General features: G+C 34.8%; 1 protein-coding gene across 1 annotated transcript; it reads right to left on the minus strand.

Annotated features, from left to right (window-relative positions):
* Positions 1–3,886: 3,886 nt before the first annotated feature.
* On the minus strand, positions 3,887–20,655 carry LOC118189996 (serum amyloid A-5 protein-like). Its single transcript, XM_035360680.2, has 3 exons — positions 20,475–20,655; positions 7,697–7,981; positions 3,887–4,186 (listed from the first exon to the last, which is right to left on the minus strand). Exons 2-3 carry the CDS (start codon positions 7,978–7,980, stop codon positions 4,045–4,047), a joined length of 426 nt encoding a protein of 141 aa, XP_035216571.1. The 5' UTR covers position 7,981; positions 20,475–20,655; the 3' UTR covers positions 3,887–4,044.
* Positions 20,656–23,700: the final 3,045 nt, after the last annotated feature.

Here is a 23,700-nt window from a genome sequence, read left to right on the forward strand (position 1 = left end):
ACTTACGCTAAATACAAGGTTGTTTTTACGATTTTGAAAACAACGGTAGCCTAGAGTCATCAAAATTTGAATAACGCAATCTTCCATAGAATACGGACATGTGGAAGCCCTAATTTGAATTTTAAATTTGTTTTATTATCGATTTCATATTTTGTAACACTTTAACAAATTTTTGATTAACAAACTACATGATTTCAAAGCGAGCAATGGCAACACTGTCCGAAAAAAAAAACATATTTTTATCTCCAGCGCGCGAGACTCTGTATCGGAAATTCTAAAGATAGACTCATTTTAAAATTATTTTGCGATATTGTTGTTGAACTGAATTTTATGGTTTCAGTACGTAGAACATGATATTTAATAAATAAGGGTAACACACGAAACGTAAAACAAAACGTCACTTTCTACGTAATTTAAAATCTGAAACCTTTCAGATTTTTTTTTATTATTTAAATCAAACCCATTCTAAAGTAAGAAACGAATATTCTGGAGACAGCATCATCGCTTTCAAACATCTTAGTTTATTAATCCCCAAGAGACAGCTTCAGTTTGGAAAATGAATATCTTAGATGTTATCGAATGGCAACAGACTCGAATGAAAAGTGACATAACGCATTTATACTGATTCAGCGCAAAATTCCATTTCAAATCTAAATAGCCTTTTAAGACTAATAGTTATTTTAACAAATGTTTTTGGTTAGATAAAAGTTTCGGTAGATATTCCTACATTCCTGTATATTGCCTACGTGTTGTGTGATTTACGGTTCTGAAAAATATGGCAAGGATTAAAAAAAAGAAGAGAAATTAAAATCCGAAAACTTTCAGATTTTATATTATGCCTACAGGGACTTTTTTAACGTTTTGTGTGTTGCCTTTATTTACTAAATATCATGTTGTTTGTACTCAAACCACATGAAATTCAATCCAACAGCAATATCGCAAAATGTTTAAAAATAGCATATCTTCAGAATTTCCGACAGACAGTCTCGCACGATAGAGATTTTTTTTTTTTTTTTTTTTTTTTTTTTTTGTACAGTGTTGCTACTGCTCGCTTTAAATCGTCGAATTTTTTAATTGAAAATTTGTTAAAATTTTACAGAATATGAAAGAGGTAATAAAGGAAATTTGAAATTCAAAATTTGGGCTTCCAGGTGCCCATGTTCGGGTGGAGGATTAAGTTACTCAAAATTTGAGGGCTCTATGTACCGTTATTTTTTGGCAAAACGAGAAAAATACATAAATTCATGGAGATTTTTCCTTATTTAATTTCTTTAAATATAATGCAGGGCGATAATATTTGGTGGCAACAATTTAAAAAGTGATTCGCCGTCTGTAGACATGCATTCAGACATTCAAACTTCCATTCAGTGAAGAGTAAGATATTTAACTTTCGAATTAATCTGAGTATTAATGAATAACAAACTAAGCGATGTAAATGCTCTAAATGCAGTTTTTAAGAATACCTTTTCTAATTTTTAATCTGATTGATTGAAATAAACATGCATTTAAATTATGACGTATCCTAAAGAGAAATATTAAATTCTTTTATGAAATAACATTAGCTGAACTCATTAGAAACCATTATATATATATATATATATTTCAAATCATTATTACTCTAAGCGGCTAGTCATGTAAATGGTTCATTCCTTTGTTTCATTTTAATACAATTTTCTTGGAAATTTTAAAATTATTTTGAGCATAACTATATATATCCGCTTCGAGGGAGAAAACGAAATAGTATTTAACTTCATATCACCTTTTTTTTAACTAATTTATAGCCTTCAAATTAAGTAGAGTCTAACATACTCATTTTCTTTCCATTGTTTCTCTCAAAATTCTTGTGCCTTTCTACCTCCCTGTACAAAGCAAAGGAATTGCGAAAAATTTGATTATCAGATTTCAGAGGAAATATCCATTCTGACCGTTTCCAAATTCATTTTAACTACTTTCTGCACGACATCTGTACTTTGCGGATGGAATAAAGGATTCTTTTTTAGCAAACGAAGTGTAAAATGGATTCAAAATGGATTTTTTCTTACGTCTGTACGCACGTACGTATGTACGTATGTTTCTCACGTAAATCAAAAACGATTTATCGTAGAACGCTGAAATTTTGTACGTGAAATTTTGTACTACAACATCTAGTTGTGCATCTCCCCTTTTTTTATTGCAATCGGCAATACCAACATATAGACGTGCTTGACCCCTTACACTGTTTAAAAGTCCTTACTCGGTCTTCATTTTCGCAGTCGTTGGTAGTAGTCTTATACTTTCAAGTATACAAGTGTTTTGAATGGCAAAAATATTCCTGTTTGGGTAATGTCAAATTTTAAAAGAAAATTAATTTTGCACAAATAAAGAAATCTAATTTTGAATGCGATCTACCAATTCATGTACATATATTTAGTAACGTTTTGTACTCGTGATGATAAATGAAAAGTACAAGAACTTTGACTCCCGTACGAGAAAAACTCAGCAGGATATTAATTAAAAGTCTAACAAAAATCTGAAAGCTTTCAAATTTTACATTACGCCCAAAGGGATGTTTTTAACGTTTTCTGTGTTACATTTATTTATTAAATATCATGTCATTCGCCCTCAAATCACAAAATTCAATTCAGGATCAATATCGCAAAATAATTTTAAAATGAGCATATGTTTAGAATTTCCGATACACAGTCTCGCACACTGGTGATAAAAATTATTTTTTCCCCGTACAATATTGCCATTGCTCACTTTGAAATCGTTTAGTTTGTTAATCATTCATTCTTTAAAGTGTTACAAAATGTGAAATCGATAATAAAACAAATTTCTAATTCCAAAGTAGGGCTTCCATGAAAAAAAAAAAAAAAAGATTGATAAAAGGCACATATTTCGTGAGACATAGCATTATTCAAAATATTATGGCTCTATGCACCGTTCTTTTATCACAATGCGAGCAACATGCATACATTTACGCAGATTCTTCATATTTCATATCTTTAAATATAACACAGGGCGATAATATTTGGGGGCTGCAATTTAAAAAGTGATACCCGTTTATAGTGATTCAACGCAAAATGCCAAAAAGAAAAGTACTTTGACTCGCGTGCGAGAAAACCTGAGCGGGATATTTTATTTCAACATTTGCCGTTTTTGATGTCATTTTCAACTTGTTTGAAGGGTTAATTAACTTAGAGTAATTCGAGGAAAAAATTTTAAGTGAAGGGCAGCAAAAAATGCGATAATTTAATTGGCAATACAAGTAAGTCACGTGGTTTCCACATTAGATTTTTTAGGAGAAGTGAGTTTCATACAATCACCAATCCAAATATTATCTAAGTTTTTATATCTCTTCAATGCAAAAAACCAAAATTTTCTATGTTTAACTGTAACAATATTTTTAAACAACCTTGAAATCCATCATTATACTGAATAAATGCCTCATATGCAGCTAATTTCTCTGTAAACAGAAACACTTTTGGGATATTGTCCGCCATAACGTACTATTATAGTGTAAGCACACGACCATAACACACTATCATTAACAGTTTTAGTTTCTCGACTCAGACATCTTTGTAATTATTCTTTTCTCCATGATCCAAAGTATACTCTTGATAATATTCAGTATACTATTTGGTAAATAACACTATTTTTCTGGAAAGAATAATGAGTAGCACCAGCTTATCATCATCGGAATTATTTTCTTATAAATTAATTGCCGTGAAATTGGAATTTTCTTTGTCTATTCATACTCTTCTTTAAAATTATCTTATTTTAACCCACTCTAAAAAAATTTTAAAGAATTTTTAAAAAACTAATTTTCCTATCTATACTTTTGTTTTCAAAGATAGCATTTCCTCCATCAGTAGCTACGATAATAGAAAAATAAATACTACGCAAGAACAGTGATATGCAAATTTATTTTTACTCATTTGCAAGAAATAAAGCTAGTGAAACAACAGAAATAATGGTCCAATGTTTCATTCAATTTACATTGAATTTTTATCAATAGCAAGAGAAGTTACAATAGCACAAATATTACTGTAAATTGTCTTTCTCTTAATATTTTGGATTCAGATAATTAGGTCTGTACTTGTTAGGATCTCCACCATTCCTTCCCCATTCATTCGCCTCTTTATCCAATATGGAATCTGCAGCACGGTTACCGGAAGACTGAAAAGGTAACATCTCACGAACGTCGCTGAAATTTTAAAAGAAGGAAACAAATTAGTTACTTTTATTCACTTGAAGTAATAACAATTTTACAAAACATTTACGTACTATTTTAAGACAGGATAAATAAAATATCAGCACGGTAGAGTATAGAGTGTGCGTCGTCGATTTGAAGTGTTTATAATAGCTTATTCTTTCCAAGATGATTTTTTTTATTTATTTTTATTTATTGCTCATAGTAGTCACAAGGACGTAGAGGACGGTCATAAAAAACTTCCCCTTCGGGTGAACTCCCAGTGGCTTATCCGTTCAACCAATGGATATGTAATTTCAGTTATTGTTACGTGAAGAAATGCGCTCGAGATTATGAAGGAAACAGAGCTCTCACGGTTTCCGTTTCGAAATTTTCGAATGGAAACCTCCGTTGTGTTTCTGCGCAAACTGATCAGCGCATTGGGAAACCATAAATAGGATTGGAAATATACACATATAACAAAAATTGCGGGTGTAAAATATTACGAAAAAGGTCTGTAAACGACCAGCGACAACACAAAAGAGGACAAAAGAAAAAATCTTACATTTTAGTTGCAAGTTTTCAAAGTGCAAAACGTTTTAAGATAGTCATCTCCCGAAACTTTAAGGTTTCGTGGCTACCGCGATCGTTCGACTCACTCCGAGGGATTTCTAGCTCTGGGATTTTCTGAAAACTAAGGTACACACATTAGATTAAAATAAATAAGCATAAACATTACTGTAAATCATTTTTCACTGTCTACGCTGTCCCAGAAGGTAGTGGCGCAAGCCATCCAAGTATGATGGCCAGTTTTAAGCGTTTTCAGTATGCTCCACGCACTTCGTGGTACCCCTAGGGAGTAGTAACTCTCGGAAATAGCAATATGTAATGTATACAGAGTTCAATTAAAAAGTCCGCCGCCGTTTTGGGTTGACAAACATAGGACTTTACGAGAAATGAGTCGTACTTATTTTCTCTCAGGGAAGAATTTGATGCGAGTCCACCTCTATAGGTAGTTTTTGATTATTTGCACTCGGAATCTCAACATTCAATAAAATTACCATATTTTTGGTACATTTTTTATCATGCATGTGCATAGCGCACACATGTTTGAGTACAGCTGTATTCGCACACTTTATATTTGCCATTTCACAGATTAATATTTTTTTTTAAATCCCCACGAAAGTAAAAGGGTAAACCTGGGTAGTGCCTAAAGCAGAATGCGAATGATAATTATTAGTAACTACCTAATTAACTGCATATAACTAACCGGAAGAAGAAGTTACCTGTAAGTGTTGAAGAGTTCGAAGAAGAGGCCCGTTTGTTCGATTTGCATTTTCCGTCTGGATGATGACAGCATTTTCAGTTTGCATAAGTTCCGACTTTTTGATGTTTAAAGTTCTTTGTTCCATTTGACCAAGATATCCCTCACGAAAACGCGCTCGTAGATCTTGACAAATTTTCTGAATATATACTAAAAAAATTTAGAGATGGAAAACATTTTCCCATATTTCTCCTAAAATATCAGACAAAACGTAAAGAGTTAATGGTCATATAATATCACTGTGACGCTGGTGTCACTTACATGAGTTCATGTGTTCTTGTGTGCGTCGCTACGCCAGCAGGAAGTATAAAAGTCCGCTTTCAGCTCATTCAGCTCTGGAACACACCAGTGATTTTTATGATCTTCCTTGAATAATTCTTTTTTTTTTTTTTTTTTTTTTTTTTTTTATAGGTGAAATGAGTACACATCATCGCTTAGACAAAGGTACAAGATGAAGAATCGTGGGTAAACTTGAAGTAGTGCAATCCCAATCTCAGGTTGCAAGAGAACTGGACATAACACCAAATGTCATCTCTAATTTCTGAAATCAGTTTAAAATCAACGGGACGATGTCTAAAAGAAAAGGGCAAGGACGTCCGCAAGAGTCCCAACGACCAATGACGACTGGTATTTGGTAATTTGTGCCAAGTACCAGAGGACTTCTAAAGCCAACAACTGCTTGTGACCTCGCTACTGCCACAGGAACATCAGTTTCAAGAAAGACAGTTGCCAGAAAGCTCCATGAGACAGGACTGTATGCCAGAAAGCCCGCTATTTGCATCTTACTTACTCCCTTCTAGAAAAGAGAGGGTTTACAATGGTGCATACAACACAAACACTGGACACAGCTTTAGTGGGCTAATGTTATCTTCATGAATGAGTTCATATTCAGCCTATAACCTGATTCTCGATGATTATTGGTATGGAGGAAACCTTGGACACGATCCATCCCAGCATCATTATGAAAAGGGACCATTATGGTGCTGGAGGAGTTATGGTCTGGGTAGGAATGATGGAAGATATTCGCACCCTGGATACTGGTTCCGTGAATGCCCAACAGGTAGAGGCAGGATATTCAACAACCGTATGGGCGACTTTTCAGGGAAGCTGTTAGCCTTGAGTTCATTTTATGGAGAACAATGCACAACCACATAGGGCCCGTGTTGTTTGATGACTACCTGGAAACAAGAATATTTGCCAAATGGATTGGCCAGCCAAATCTCCTGATCCTAATTCTATTGAACATGCTTGGGATGCTCCTCAGAGGACTACTACAATAACCCAACCCCCAGCCAGAATCATTCAGGAGCTAAAAATTGCTCTGGTGGAGGAGTGAGTGCGACTTCCATAGGCACTCTTGAACTCACTTATTAACAACATGGCTACTTTTTATGCATTCTGTCTGTCTGCCAGAGGTGACCATACACCACACTAGCCATATTTTTACTGAGCGAGGTGACCCCACACAACACTAGCCATATTTTTATATGGCTAGCCACTCTTTAAACCTCAAATTTGGACAACATTGGCCTCTTGGCTATAACTCCATGCTAATCAATTGCGTTTTCATTGTTGTTTTGTACTCATGATTATCATACAATAAGCTACATCCATACGTAATTTCATTTATTTCTGTCCTGTATTTCTCGAGATATTTAAGAAAAGTAATTTTGTCCACCAGATTTTTAATTAAAATTTAATTTCTATTAAAATGATTAAATTTAAATTTAAGTTTTCACATTCACAAAGTATTGTCGATATTTTCTCGTAACTGACGGATGTCCTTCGCAAAACGTTTCTTAAAATTCATTTCAAGATTCCAATCAGTCCTTCCTAAAAGCCACCATACCATAGCGTAGTGGGAGAGATAAATTTACATTTAATAGAATATAAATTACTCTCAAATTATAAGTTTCCGGTGTGAATACTTTTCAATAGATATTGCGTTCGAATACAATTGGTTCAGTGATATTATTCAGTTCAGTTATGAATAAAAGTTATCGAGTTTGATCTCATTAACTGCGAAAACAAATTTAGGAAGTAGTTCAGTACTACTTAACCTCCTTTCGTCAAGAAATGTGATATCTTGTAGACACACTCAAGCGAGCAAGTAGTAACGTACTATGGTTTCATTTGCCATATTTTGGAAAGCGGATTTCATTAAACTCACCAGTTCTAATTATTTCAAATAATAAACTTACCTGATTACTTCCGCTGCCCATTTTCCTCCAGGTCCTCTTTGTGCTGCATTATAGTTTCCCTTTGCATGGAAATATTTGTCTGCTCCTATGGTATTGGCTTCTCTCATCTCCCTATAAGCATCAAACATATCTCCAGCCCCTTGCCAAGCTTGCCGAGTTTGTTGAGCGTAGCGAACCCCAGTTTGCCAAGCTTTATTAGCAAAGCTTTCTAAGTCTCCTTGACAGCTTGATACGAAGGCCATGAAACATACAAGCATGCAAAACAAAGCCTTAACTGAAGACATCCTGAAATGTATGATCAAAGAACTTTTTACAATTTATATATATATACTCTAATTCCCCAAATGTATATTTATTTATAAAAAGTATATTTATTTATAAAAAACCTAAAACTTATTTATTTATAAAAAAATGTAAAAGTATAACCTGTAAGTCACACTCTCGATATTACTTGCTTCCATTCAAGTCTAATGAAAATGCTCAAGATTTTTTAATTACTTAATGTGTGCTTTAATTAAGTTTCTTCACCTAGGCTTTATAATTTCACTAAAGTTTAAAATACTTTGATTATGTGATATATACTTAAAGTAAAATTTGATTTATTTTTTCACTGAAGTATTTTAATTATTAACTTCTCGGCTTCAATTCCCAAAACAAAATAAAATTCTCTTTTTTTTAAATACAAGTTTTAATTGAATTATTTTCCCTTGTTTCGGGGAAGGGCCAGAATTCTCGCGTAAACTGTTGTAATTAAAATACTTTCAAATGGTTCGTCGGCTAATTCTGGATATAGGAAAGCAAGGATTTTTGTAGAAGAGAGGTTTCAACTGATTTGATAAGTGGCATTGAAGTTTATAAATTACTCTTCTGTTATGTTCTTTTTTCTTTAAGGAAATTTTTTTGATTAAAGGCCCTTGATTGTTTAAAAGATTTGGTTTTTACATTTTTAAACTCTTTGTTGCAAAATTTTGAAATTCATAATTAATAAATTTATTAATTATGAATTTCAAAATTTTCGTCTTTGTGAAAAATTAGTTTTAAATTTCTTACTTTATGTCTTTATAAAAATAAATTACTTTAACTTCGCAGGTGTTGTAATACGTATCGGTGGTGACACGTTTTCGTCTCAATACCGTTACACAGGCACACATAAGCAGGTGCATCTTTAAAATATTGTTGCGTTTTTCTTCTCTGACACCAATTGTAACGTTATTTTCTTCCTTCTCGTTCGTACGGGGTTCGTGTGGATTTGGAGTGAATAACGACGACACTTCATGAAATATCGAAACACACTTTATTTAGCCAATATTATTCAGGACAGCTCCAAAGTCACGTTTTACAGTCGTGGAAGATCTACTATACACTTGCTGGAACAATCAGCGACACAGCCTTCAGGTTATCAGGCTACAACAGTGGAGACAGCTTCACTGCAAAGCACAAGATTACAGCTCCCGACTCTGCTCGGTCGTTCTCCAAACTCCACGTACTCTCGAGACTCTCCACGCTACAAATCACGATGCCCTCGACGACACACAGGGCACAGCTCCCGACTTTTCGGTTCAGTTGTTCCCGTAGCTTAACACACTCTCTCGACGATGCACTAACCGCGATACACTAAGAGACTCTTCGATGCACTCGACTACCAATTCGGCTCTAGACTTCGAGACACTCGCTCAATGATTGACTATCAGCTCGCTAGACGAGGCACATACTAACTGACTGCGAACCAGCAGGGTTTATATAGCTTTCGGCTTGTGTTCGAGAACATTCCTGGCTAAACGGTAAGAATTCGTTCCTGAAGGTTCTCCATCCTTAAATGGCATATAACCACTTTTGTCGCCAAACGTCGCCAAACGGGCGATTTCTCGCCAAATATGGCAACCCTGCCTTATCTTGCCATTTTATGGCAATTCTAATACTGCTTTGCGGGAAAATCATCTTACCGCGCCTGTACATTTCGTAACAATATATTCAAGCTCTTAAGATAATATATATTCGAAAAACTTAGCAGGTATAATGCTATGTTGTTAAAGTAATGGTGCCCTGAATTGATGGAGCCAGACAAAAAAAAAAATCCTGTTCACGGCACCAATGTTAAATCACTGATAGTGATGTGTGAAAAATGTTAAATCTCTAAAAAGAAGAAAAGTGTGATGGTACCCTTCATTAGTTGGTACAAAACATTACCTGGTTGGTAAATGAGCATGAAACTATCACTAAGTGGATTTAAACTTAACAATTAAGTCATCACAGAGTTAAATAAACTTCAAAGTAATAATTCCAAAAAACATGAATAACCCTACCAATTTAAATAATAACCGGATAGACACATTACAAATAAGCACGTCTTTTCAAGGATTACCAAAACTACCAAGAACCATGATTAACCTCTTCGTCGTACCTAACGCGTCTAGCGTGTTCAAGTGAAACTTCTGTAGGGCGGCCCTAACGCGCTTCAAGCGTTCTTCTACATTTTTAAACTTTTAAACGTTTAAAACGCTTTCTAAATGTTTACTTGTTTGAGTTTTTATTTTTGTTTGTTCTAATACCTCCTAGAGGGTAGCACTAATCAGGCATTCTATTTCTAATTGAATTTGCCCCGGGTTTTATGAATATTCGCGCCATTTTATATAAGATACAAGACAGTGAGAGATGGCTTCAACGTCTACTCAACAGAAAAAGAGAAAAAATGAGGTTGCGAATTGGAAAGACAAGAAGGATATACGTTTGATGAGTACAGTCCATAATAACTCGATGATTGATGTTGGAACACGGAAAAGAACTGTACAAAAAACCAATGTCTCCCGATCCCGATTTTACGCGCCTGTCGCGCAATGTGTTTTTTTTTTTTTTTCCTTCTTCTTTTACAAGCGTAAAGCAAAGAAAATAAAAATGTTCACAAAACTGAGCGAAACGTTAAATTTGCTAACATCGTGCTTATTTATGGCAAAAATATCCCAAGCCTTCTCGGAACCTAGTAATTTCTTACTCACCCTTGCAGTGTCCGCTCCACCGCCCTCTCTCGTCTTAATTTTACTGACGCGTCCACTTCCTCTCACTCGCCATTTTTAGTTTAAGCCGGATAGTGTTTGCGAATAGGTCGGAGTTAATTTCTTATCTTTTATTGTGTTCAGTGGTTGTGCTTTTTGGTTTTGTGTTTTTGGTTACCGATTTAAAATCTCAGTAAAAAGAAAAAAGGTTGTGTTGACGATTGCGCAAAAACTAGAATTAATTTCCAAAGTAGCAAACGGCGCTACAAGGCAGAAGATGGAATTGGATTACGGAATCGCGGAAACAACAATGCGTGACATTCTAAAGCAAAGAGACAAACTGGTGAACTCTGCATCAATGTCGGACAGTGCTTCCGCAATGAAAATGCGAAAAACTATGAAGGGTTCTACCTTTGATGAGATAGACACGGCATTGACAGAGTGGTTAGCTCAAGTTCGAAAAGAGGGTACTCCTGTAAATGGTCCTATCACATTGCGGCGAAAGCAAAAACCTTTTTTGAGTTGTTAGGCCTGAAAGGAAATTTTGGTGCGTCTTCTGGCTGGTTGACTCGTTTTAAGCAGCGACATGGAATTCGAGAAATTGGACTTCATGGGGAGAAACTTAGTGGTGACCAACAAGCAGCCGACGATTTCCACCATGAATCTGAAGAATTTGTTTTAAAAGAAGAGCTATCTTTTGAACAAATTTACAATGCCGACGAATCGGAACTTTTGTGGAAATGTCTTCCCACTCGCACTTTAGCATTTGAAAATGAAAGTAAAGCGGTGGGTCATAAAAGCAGCAAGGAAAGGATCACTATCATGTCTTGCAGTAACGCTACCGGTGGACACAAACTTGGACTTGTGGTCATTGAAAAGTAAAAAAAAAACCGAGATCTTTCAAAGGCACAAGGATAGAAAATTTGCCCGTTGATTACTTTAACAAAAAAAAAAAAAAAAAAAAAAAGAATGGATGAACCGAAACATTTTTCAAGAATAGTTCGAAGAAATGTTTGTTCTTCAAGTAAGAAAACATCTTAAATCGAAAACCCTGCCTGAAAAAGCTGTGCTATTGATCGACAACGCACCTTCTCACCCAGCAACAAGCGTGCTAAAGTCTTCTGATGGACAAATTTTTGCAAAATTTCTTCCCCCAAACGTTACTGCGCTAATCCAACCCATGGACCAAGGAGTCATTGCAACAATGAAGAGAACATACCGAACCAAGCTGCTAATGACCGAAATTGAAGAAGGTTATGATCTGAAAGAGTTTTGGAAACACTACACAATCTTGGACAGCATCTACGATATTGCATCTGCATGGGACTCAGTGAAACCGTCAACCCTCATAAAATCATGGAGAAAACTCATGCCTAATGTTGAAGCGAACAACAACCTAACCCCTTTGAGTTGTGAAGAAGAGAATGAAGATGTAGACGCGCCCACGGCAACTCTTGCCGATGTGGTGAAAACAGTTCCAGTTGGCGAGAACGTCGATGATGAAAACATTAACTAGTGGTTGAAGTGTGACGTCAATGAACCTGGCTTCGAACGCTTGACAGATGACGATATTGCGAAGAAAGAAAGGGGAGAGACCGAGAATGAAGGATAGCGAAGTGAAGGCGAAGAAGAGCTCACTGTGCAGATGCCGAAGACTCACGAAGCGACTTTGCAACAAGTCGACGGACTGCTCAGCTATTTAAAGAAATATTTGGAATTATTTAATTAATGTTTTGTGTTTTAATTGTGAACAACCCCTGCCAGTAAGAGTTATGGTGGCACAATAAAAAATAAAACATTAAATCAAGCAAACACTACCTAAATATTTACCACGTTAAGATTTTATTATATATATATATTGTTACGAAATGTACAGGCGCGGTAAGATAGCTTCCCCGTAAAGCAAGTTTATGGTTGCCACAAATGGCAAGGGAAGTCAGGTTTGCCACATTTGGCGACACAGACATCGCACATTTGGCGACAAAATTGGCGATATATCATGGACGGATGGAGAACCTTCTGGAACGAATTCTTACCGGTTTAGCCCAGAATGTTCTCGAACATAAGCCGAAATCTATATAAACCCTGCTGGTCCGCAGTGCGAGTTAGTGTGTCTCATCTAGTTAGTCCGGGCGGAGACGATCGAGTTGACAGGCGGCCAGTGAGTGCCAAGTGGGTCATCGAGTCCATCAAAGAATCTCTTAGTGTATCGCGGTTAGTGCATCGTCGAGAGAGTGTGTTAAGCTACGGGAACGACTGAACCGAAAAGTCGGGAGCTGTGCCCTGTGTGTCGTCGAGGGCATCGTGATTTGTAGCGTGGAGAGTCTCGAGAGTACGTGGAGTTTGGAGAACGACCGAGCAGAGTCGGGAGCTGTAATCTTGTGCTTTGCAGTGAAGCTGTCTCCACTGTTGTAGCCTGATAACCTGAAGGCTGTGTCGCTGATTGTTCCAGCAAGTGTATAGTAGATCTTCCACGACTGTAAAACGTGACTTTGGAGCTGTCCTGATTAATATTGGCTACATAAAGTGTGTTTCGTTACTTCATTAAGTGCAGTCGTCATTATTCACTCTAAATCATCCCAAACCCCGTACGTACGTGAAGGAAGAAATTAACTTAAGAACTGGTGTCAGAAAAAAAAACTATAACAATATATATATATGTAAAATATAAAAAACAAAATCGCTTTGCTCTATGCGAACAAGCAACCTCTAGTTAATTTTCCGCAATTTCAGAATCTTCCTCCTAGAGCAATTCATAGCGGGGTCCCGCAAGGGTCCGTTCTTTCTGAGTTACATGAAATTCGAATTCAAATTACAAGAATTTATTAATTAAATTGTTCTTTATTTAAAATCATTCTCTGGAATTTGGATATACTTATGGATTAAGAGGAAATGACTCCGCCCTTATACTTATAGATTTATACTTATACTTATAGGACCCCGCCCAAGGGCGGAGTCTGAAGTCTCGTAATTTTGCCTGAAAGGCCAATATTTTATGATTCATGCAGTGTTTCAAGAATAAAGCTTTGAATATTATAATAAATGATAAATAAATAATAATAAACGAAAGTCCTTGATACAAACGAGATGAAAAGACGAATGATTCAAATTTTATTGGAGAGCCAAAAGTGTTAATTTTACATTTAATTTTTAATAAAAGTCTAAACATTATAACGCGTTCGAATTTTTTTTTTTTAAATGATAATAATAAATGAAATTGTAATGAAAAATAAAATCAAAAATTTAAAAATAGGCAAATCAAGTTCAAAAATATAATAATAATAGTAATAAAATTGATAATATAAAAATTAATGATAAGGAAAGTAAAATATTAAGAAGAAATAAATATAAAATGTAAAAAGTAACAATAAGAAAATACAAAAAACACAAAAGTAAATATTAATAAACAAATAAATAAAAATAAAATAGCATTAAAAATTGAATATGATATAAAAATATTTAAAAAAATCCATTAATTGCAAAAATATACATAAAAAAAATTCTTAATCTTTAATTAAGAGCTTTAAGTTTGGCAAAAATGCACAGTTTAGTCACATTCAAGCCGCTTCCTTGGCTCCCCACTTAATCTCGTTTTTATTAAATAAATATAATTCTGCTTATGAGCTCAATTTTTTATTAGTCACAGGTCCGCCAAGGAGGTCATCAATTAGTCACTCACTGGTCAGTCAGCGTGACCAGTGAGTAAAGCTTCTTAATTGTAATTAACTTACGTTATATTATTAGTGGGAATGTATTCATGCCTAGAAAGGCCTTTAAATGATAAGCTCAACAATATGCTTCCATACAAAACCATCACAAGAAACAACATTCTGACATCATACTAGGCGACGACATTTCATACAACCATCATAACAAACATTCTGAACATGAAAAACCGAGTGAGTAGAACATAACGCTTCAATTCTCTAGATTCCTCAATAATAAGATATACGAGTAATAATTTGAGTCAACATGGAGTGTTCAGAACGCTTACCTTACTAAGGGATTCAGCGAATGGATTTAAGTTAGCTCGTGCGATGGTCACTTTCTCGTCCAACAGATTATGACTAGAGAGTGGAAGGGAGAAAGTGACTTATATTTCATCTTTGGTGCACGAACAGAGCTAAATTATGCGCCTGCTTAATGCTGTTAGCTGAATATCATTCTAACACTTATACACATGTCTGAAAAAATTCATGAGACTTAGAATGGAAATCTTTATTATCTTCACTGCTTATTGGGTCACAATCACAGAGTTAAGGGAAGTGGAAGTTTAATTAAGGGAGGAATGCCTTCGTGGAGGACCTTTGAAGAGAGACCGGCTTGTATACACGCTACACATGGGGAAAACCACGAAAACACCCATGCAGCCAGCCCGTTCGTGGGACTCGAACCTCGAACCGAACTACCTGTGTTCAGCGACGTTACCGCTCGGCTGCTGGTGGGCGCCTGATACATAAGGATCGTAGATCTTGGTTCCGATGTGATCTGTTCAATGAAAATATTGTTTGACTTAAAAATTGAGATGAGCTTTAGTGGGTTTCGACTGAATTTAAGCCTTGAAAATAGTATTATACATAATAACATGATAATGCATTATTTAATATCACGTATTAATGCAATAATCAATAAATATAGCATAATAATAATGCAATCATCATAAGCGGATTATAAAGGGATCAAGACTTAGTGTCAATATGAAGAGTTTTGAACTTTCCATTGAACTGCATTAGTTAAACTTCATTTAAACTCCCACCAGCGGCAGAATGAATAAAACTGCTGATTACTATTAGTTCGATCCGTGTTTAAAGCTTAGGGAAAGGGCTAATTTTACGACATTTTTCGTGGCTTACTCCATATGTAATGCGAATATGAGCCAGTTTCCTGTAGAAAGTTCTCCACGAAAGCCTCCACCTCATTAGGCGGAAAATTGATGCGTTTTAAAAGAATTCACGTCTTTCAAAAGAATATTATAAAAAAACCATGTTCTTGTTACTGAAGTCAGCTAATGCGTTTATATAAAAATTACGTATTAAAAGTTATCATTCAAGGAAAAATCAGGCAATTCACTCAGGAAAAATATTGCAATTCGAGAGCCATTATAAAAAATGTGCTTTTGTTTATGAAACCAAGATAATGAATCTGCAAAAAGTAGTAGTTACTAAAACGTATTATGCAGTAAACAAGCAGGACATGCATTTTCGAAGAAAATCACGTTCAATAAAATGCATTAAAATATGTTTTTATTAATAAAACCACTGAATGCATTTGCGGAAAAACTCAGAAAAAAAAATCAGGTGATGCACTTATGAAAAAATCACAATTCAACACAGCATATATTAAAAAGCTGTGTTCTTGACTAGAAGAGAAACATGCTAATGTGACAATCAAAATCGTAAAAACAACCTTGTATTTAGCGTAAGTATAATGATTTAGCGTAGGTATAATGATTCACGGAAGATGAGATTTTCTTCCGTGATTATTTTCAGATTCCCATCAAAGAAGACATTCCACTGTTAGAAATAATATTAATGACCTTGTCGTGCTTCCGTTTTATCCTTCTGTTAGCTATAAAATTGCACGGATTCTCCATAAATTCAATTTTCAAGTCGGTTTCTCCCCTATTAATAAAATTCACCCTTCGATTCTAAAAGATTGCGTTTCTGTCTCGAATTCTTGGGGAATTTATAGCATATCGTGTATATTATATATATATTGGCCAAACAAAAAGAGCGTTGAAGTTTCGTATCAAGGAACATGAATCTTATGTCAGAAAAGGCGAAATTAACAAGTCTTCAATAGCGTATCATAGCTGGACTTTTAAACCATAATTTTGATTTTGGGTCTGCAAAAATCATCCAAAAGGCTTCTTCCATAGGCGAATTGGATTTTCTTGAGGCTTTTCACATTCACAAAGATTTAGCAGGTTTAGTTAATGATTTGAAGTCCAATCCAGTCCTTCCTAATGCCTTTAAAATTCTACTATCTTAATTCAGTTATTTTTGCCGATAGATGGCGTTACCTCCTCGCGTTTGGTACTACCAGAGGGTATAAAAATCCGTTCAGTGGTTGCATTTGAAGTTCAGATTTTGAGCGTGAAGGTGCATGTGCCCCTCGCTCTCTATTTTAACTTCGCTAATTTTTCTTGTCCTTTATGCTTGATCAGATAGCCTGGCTCAGTAAAAGTAGGCGGCCAGTGCAACTCTAATTAAAAATCCAGTTATAACCACGTGCAGTGCTGATAAGGACCACGTGATTCTGAGACTCCATCTCCGTTATTTTCTTCTTTCTAGGTATTTCTTTCTCTTGATGAGGAGGGACCTTTAGCTGCCCTCGAAATCGATTGAGTGTTTTATTATACTTACGCTAAATACAAGGTTGTTTTTACGATTTTGAAGCTGTGTTCTTGTTGTAGAGAAATTAGGATTTTTTTGGAAGCAGGCAAGATGAAAAATTAACAACGCTTTCGCCGGGAATCGAACCATGGACCTCTGAAATACCGGCTCAGTGTGCTGACCATTACACCACGAAGGCACGCTAGAGAAGTGGGAGAAATACCTTATATACTCTCCTTTTAACCCTTTGCGACACGCATATTTAAAATATATTTTAATCTTTAAAAAAATGCCTTAGAATAAGTCAGATGGACTTACTTAAGTGCCTTTAAGGCCTGAAAAAAATTCTGCGCTTTTATTTTTTACGGTGGAAGGTGGGATACCGTTTGTCCCACCATGCAACTAGCACATGTCTTATAGCATATTGGTGTATAGCAGGAAAAAAAATCATATGTGGAATGAATAAACAAAATAAAGCATGCATTCTAAAATATTCATAATAAACACACTAAAATGCATTTTGTACTTATTGCATATATGCATGACTTGTAAAATTTTACATATGCGCATTTTGCATATTTTTGCATTTAACATTTTTAAATTTTAGGAACAAAAGAAAATATTTTCTTGAATATTGTTTTAAGATTAAAATTTGATACTCGTACATATGATACTAAATAAAATATTAAAGTTGTCACTTGATTCAAAAACATTTATAAATGATTAAAATTGAAAAAAGTCATTTTTCATGAAACTTTGAAAAACATGTTGTTTCATTCTTTTGTAAGCATAGAGGCACATCACATGTTTCACACATCCAAAATGTTTGTCGTTCATTCTTTCGATATGCTGCAATATGCACATCTTCTCCTGCTCGTTCTCTTTGGCGTTTTACTTACATATTTTAGTCTCTTTTCTGGTTGTACGAACGGGTTTTTAGTTTTCATTTGAACTGGGGATTTCAGTTTTCTTTTCAGCTCTTTCTTGCCTGCAAGTGCCATTAGACCTTCTGTAACTGAGAGAAGAAAATCTTTCATTGTTTTTACATCATGATCAGGTTCGCGAACAAACTTGAATAAATGTGTTTACTATACTCGCATCTAAAAAGTAAAAAAAAAAAAAAAAAAAAAAATCATTTGCCACCATTTTCTTGCTTTTGCAGTCTATTTCATATAGTCCTTTCAGTTGATCACTCAGTCGACATATCCCATATTCTTATTGTATGAAATAATGCTGTTTGGGCACAGTACTTTTTTTTTTTTTTTTTTTTTTTTTTTTTTTTTTTTTGTCTTTCCATCTCGTTCTTTTCTATTAATTTCTTTCATTTCAGTTGCCTTTTCCAAGCAAGACAGGATAGAAACGGATCTTTTATCCTTCCATTTTATGCAATAAATTGAATCATCGCTAACTGAAAAGTCTATATATTCTCTTGACATAAATTTGTCTTTTAAATTTTTGGGTAGATACTTCCGATCCATATTTACAGTGCCACATGCATAGATGGGTCTGTGTCTTTAAAAAGCGAAACAAATTATAACTACTTCCCTTTCTTCTTCAGCAATAACTTCAACCTCAGTTATTCTATCCTGGATTTCAATTTCATCTGAATCAGAACTGACATCTTAAGCAGAGTCGCAATCGGATGGCAATTCAGCAAAAAGATCCAAAGCTTCCTGAGTTGTTAATTTTTTTCTAGACATTTTAACACATCAGATCATACAACGGATGTAAAAGCGCTAGCAATCACGAAAAAAGTAGATGCAAAAAAGAAAAGAAAAATAATCGTGAGTGCTGCCATCTATTGAGCGGAAATTCAAGTGTGTGGTGGGACAAATTTTAACCCACTTATTTCAACTGCAAAATTAATATTATAAAATATTGAATCCAATTAAGATTTTTTAAAATAAAATACCTTTGAATATTAAAAAGAATCATACATATCATAAATTGTATACCAAAATTTTTAAAATATTGAAAAATGCGAGATACATGGATATCACTCTTGTGATCCTATTTTGAATATTTTTTGCTTATAAACTTAAGCCCTGGTATAGTAGTAACATCTACTGAGAAAAATAATAACTAACATAGATTATTTTTAAAAGATTAGAAAACTTCTAACGGAAATTGCTAACTGAGAAAATAAATATTAATTAGGTGGGACATATATTGACCCACCATGCCGCAAAGGGCGACTGGGGTTTTTAGGGAACCTAATCGCCAAATCTGGGTGCTGAGAATCGTCATCCAAGAACCCTTTTAGTTCGGGGGTCACTGTAGAGACATTGGGTTAAATACCGGCTCAGTGTGCTGACCACTACATCACGAAGGCACGCTAGGGAAGTTGAAGAAATACCTTATATGTTAACAAATCAGGTAATGTACAAAAAATATTAGGTAAAGAAAATTATCATTCAAGAAAAGAAATCAAGTTATGCATTTGTGAAAAAGTCACAGTTTAGTAGCATATATATTAAAAAATTATGTTCTGACTAGTGAAATCAGCTAACCCATTTGCAGAAAAATATTAGATAGGAAAATTATCATTCAGAAAAAAAAAAATCGAGGTAATGCATTTGTGAAAAAAATCAAGGAACCAAAAATTACATTTTAATCAACGTAAAAAAATTACTCTTTAAAAGCATATCATGACTCATAATAAAGAAAACAGATTGAGATGAGGTGAAAAGATAAATTTATGCTGATTCTTACTATATTAATTCATTTCTTTTTTCTTATACAAAAACTAGCGGAAGTACCCGATGCCAGTTAAGTTAGATTTAGTGTAATGTATTATTTTACTCATGATGTCATTTGACAATTCCGATAATAGCATATTACACGTTATAAGAAATATAATGCGTCATTGTAATGCATAAAAAATACCAAAGGAAAAAAGTAATACTCAATACATGTACAACAACTGGCTACATAATCATAGAATCATATGGTATATATATATTAATATGACACACATTTGGGTCAGCAAAAATAAAAACAAATACATCATTATTTTGAGCAAAAGCTACGATTCATAGTCACGCATTTTTAATTCTGATGCGATATGGAACCCATATAAAAATTTCGACAGAAAAATAAACTAATTCTCTTTCATTATATAATGGCACTAATCAATAACGGCCGCAACAATTGTTGATGATATCAGCACTGTTGCCACTCCAAAAGAGAAAAGAGGGCGAAAATTAGAGTTTTAAGCGTTTTTAATTAATATCTCTGCTTTTAGCATTTTTTTTTTTTTTTTTTTTTTTTTTTTTTTTTAAAGTGGACTTCGACCTTTTCAAGGATGCAGAAAAGAATTGTAGAACGTTTAGTGAAGATAGTTATGGTAGTAACTGACTCATTAGGGAACAATCACACAGACGTTCTTCTTTAGATATGTAGACATTCTAAAAATATATATGTGCATAGCAACAACAAATTGATTAAACTTACTTCTCTGACGATTTCTTTTACCTTGCGAGAACTAACCGAAAATCAAGCGTACAATGATACAAATTTTTATCAATATGCATTTAAATGCACTTTAAACGGATATTTCCAAGATTTAGAGAACAATCAGCTGCAACACTTTTTACGAACGAGACCAATCAGCCGCAGCACTCTTTATCACCAATCCTCTGCACTTTTAACGGACATAGCTTATTATCATAACACTTTCACTTTCATTTCTCATTGAAGAAATATAACTGTCATGTGATCCCTTATTCAGAGGTTCGCGTCGATATAAAGCTTCAGATATGGTACTTTTACTTTCAGTCCAAACATCACCTGACTGACTTGATAATATGAAATCTTTTTTGCGACCCGTGACAAAAGGAATAAAAAATTTGAAAGAAAAAATTGTATATATAATTAAAACTGTCTAAGAACACAGCGGAAAACAAAATCTGAAAGGTTTCAGATTTTAAATTACGTCCAAAGAGGCGTTTATTTAACATTCTGCCTGTTACTTTTATTTATTAAATATCACATTCTTCGCACTTATGCCACAAAATTCGGTTCAACAGCAATATCGCAAAATAGTTTTAAATTGAGCATATCTTTAGGGTTTCCGATACACAGTGTCGCGCGCTGGAGATAAAAATGTCCCCCCTACAGCTTTGCCATTGCTCGCTTTGAAATCGTTGAGTTTGTTATTCAGAAATTCGTTGAAGTCTTACAAATTCTGAAATCGATAATAAAACAAATTTCAAATTCAAACTAGGGCTTCCACATGCCCATATTCTATGGAAGATTACGTTATTCAAATTTCGATGGCTCTAGGTACCGTTGTTTTATCAGAATGCGAGAAACATATTGTTACGAAATGTCAAGTCGCGGTAAGGTAGTTTCCCCGCAAAGCAAGTTTAGAATTGCCATAAAATGGCATAGGAAAAGAGGTTGCCACCTTTGGCAAGAAATCGCCCATTTGGCGACAAAATTGGCGATGTGCCATGGACGTATGGAGAACCTTCTGGAACGAATTCTTACCGGCTTAGCCCAGAATGTTCTCGAACACTAACCGAAATCTATTTAAACCCTGCTAGTCTACAATCAGTTAGTGTGCCTCGTCTAGCGAGCTGATACTCAGTCATTGAGCAAGTGTCTCGAAGTCTAACGCCGAGTTTGTCGTCGAGTGCATCGAGAGAGTCTTTAGCGTATCGCGAGTTAGTGCATCGTCGAGTTTTGTCTTAGAATGTCCTGAGCTCCAGGAACGACTCAACCGAGTCGACAGCTGTACTCTTGTGTATCGTTGAGTGCACCGCAAGTTGTGGCTTGGAGAGTCTCCAGAGTACGTAGAGTTCCCAGAACGACCGAGGAGAGTCGGGAGCTGAACTCTAGTGCTTTGCCGTAAAGCTGTCTTCACCGGGATAGCCTGAAGGCTGTGTCACTGATTGTTCCAGCTTGTTTATAGTAGATCTTCGACGGATGTAAAGAGTGACTTTGGAGCTGCCCTGAGTAATATTGACTAAATAAAGTGTGTTTCGATACTATATCAAGTGTCGTCGTTATTCACTCCAAATCTACGAACCCCGTACAAATGTGTTGGTGTTGGTGTATTTAATTATGGTAAAGCACACGAGGGCTGTCTGCCTAAGGAGAGGGATGCCTTTGTGGAGGACTTTCTAAGGGAAACTGGCTCGTATACACGTTACACATGGGGAAAACCACGAAAACGCCCATGCAGCCAGCCCGTTCGCGGGATTCGAACCTCGGACCGAACTACCAGTGTTCAGCGACTTTACCGCTCGGCCGCTGTTGGGCCCGTACAAATGTGAAGGAAGAATATAACGTAACAATATATACATTTATGCAGATTCTTTATTATTTAATTTCTTTAAATATAAGACAGGGCGATAATGTATGATGGCAACGATTTGAAAAGTGATACAGCCTTTTAAAGTGTTCAGCGCAAAATGCCAAAACGAAATTAATAGTCTTTCAGGACCAATTGCCCCTTTGGACTGAAAGAAGAACAGTTCTATATCTTCCGCTCTACTGGGCCGATTGACGAAATTCAAATTGCGCTTTTCATGTCTCGAAAGCGCGATTCAGGATATATATTTGATTTATATATAGCATCATTCTAACATAGACATTTTGACTGAAAAGTCGGACTTTTTCTGAAATGACATGCCATTTTTTTTTTCATATTTCGATACTACAACTCAAATTTTGCCTAAATATTAAATTTTTCTAATATTTGGTGCTAAATTAGTAGTTCGAAGGGGCTTAAATTATAATTATCCTAGCCTTATTTTCATTGCATTAAAAATTTTTAAGATATATATATTCATTACGGTGCAGGAAAACTTACATATGCCTATGACGTGAATAGAAAACGCAGTTTTTAGTCCAAAGGGGCTTTAAACCTAAAAGGCTATTAGTCTCAAAGCAACATTTTGCTCACTTTTCCAAGTGTCGCCACCAAATATTATCGTCATGTATTATATATGCAAAACTAAATAATGAAGTATCTGCCTCAATGCATGAATTTTTCTCGCACTGTGAAAAAGCAACGGTACCTAGAGCCATCCAGTTCTAAATAACATAATCCTCCAACTAAACATGGACACATGGAAGCCCGAATTTCGAATTTGTTTTATTTTCTATTTCAAATTTTTTATTTTAAACATATTAAAAATTATTTAAACATTTTATTTTACAAAATTTGAATTTTGAAAAAATTTTACAAAATAAAACTTTGTTTTACAAATTAAGTCTAGCAAATTTTGGATCAGCAAACTCAACGATTTCAAAGCGAGAAATGGCAACATTATACGAAAAAAAATTTTTTATCTCCAGCGTGCGAGACGGTCTATCGGAAATTCTAAACATATGCTGTTTTTAAATATTTTGTGATATTGCTGTTAAATTGAATTTTATGTGGTTTAAGTGTGAAGATCATGATATTTAATAAATAAGGGTATTACACAAAACGTTAGAAAAACGCCCTTTCGGGTGTAATATAAAAACTGAAGGCTTTCAGATTTTCTTTTTACTTTCTCTTTTATAACTTTTCCTGTCTATTGTAAAACAGCAATTCATAACTCCGCAAGGTACACATTCCTTGAATCGGAACCCTTTCTCGTGTCCCGAAACACATATTTAGAAATTTTTCAAGTATTATACAATAATGTTAAATTCAATTTTAAATTATTTTTTTATTTTTTCCCAA

The sequence above is a fragment of the Stegodyphus dumicola genome, chromosome 7 (assembly GCF_044657685.1).
Source record: "Stegodyphus dumicola isolate Sdum_Otavi_A_Nest chromosome 7, ASM4465768v1".
In the NCBI taxonomy this organism is placed as follows: Eukaryota; Metazoa; Arthropoda; class Arachnida; order Araneae; family Eresidae; genus Stegodyphus; species Stegodyphus dumicola.

Excerpts from the sequence above, each read along its gene's own strand:
- LOC118189996 (XM_035360680.2), bottom strand. The coding sequence starts at position 7,980 with ATGTCTTCAGTTAAGGCTTTGTTTTGCATGCTTGTATGTTTCATGGCC. Across the intron at positions 4,187-7,696 it reads TGGGCAGCGGAAGTAATCAG|CGACGTTCGTGAGATGTTAC; the intron begins GTAAGTTTATTA and ends TTAAAATTTCAG.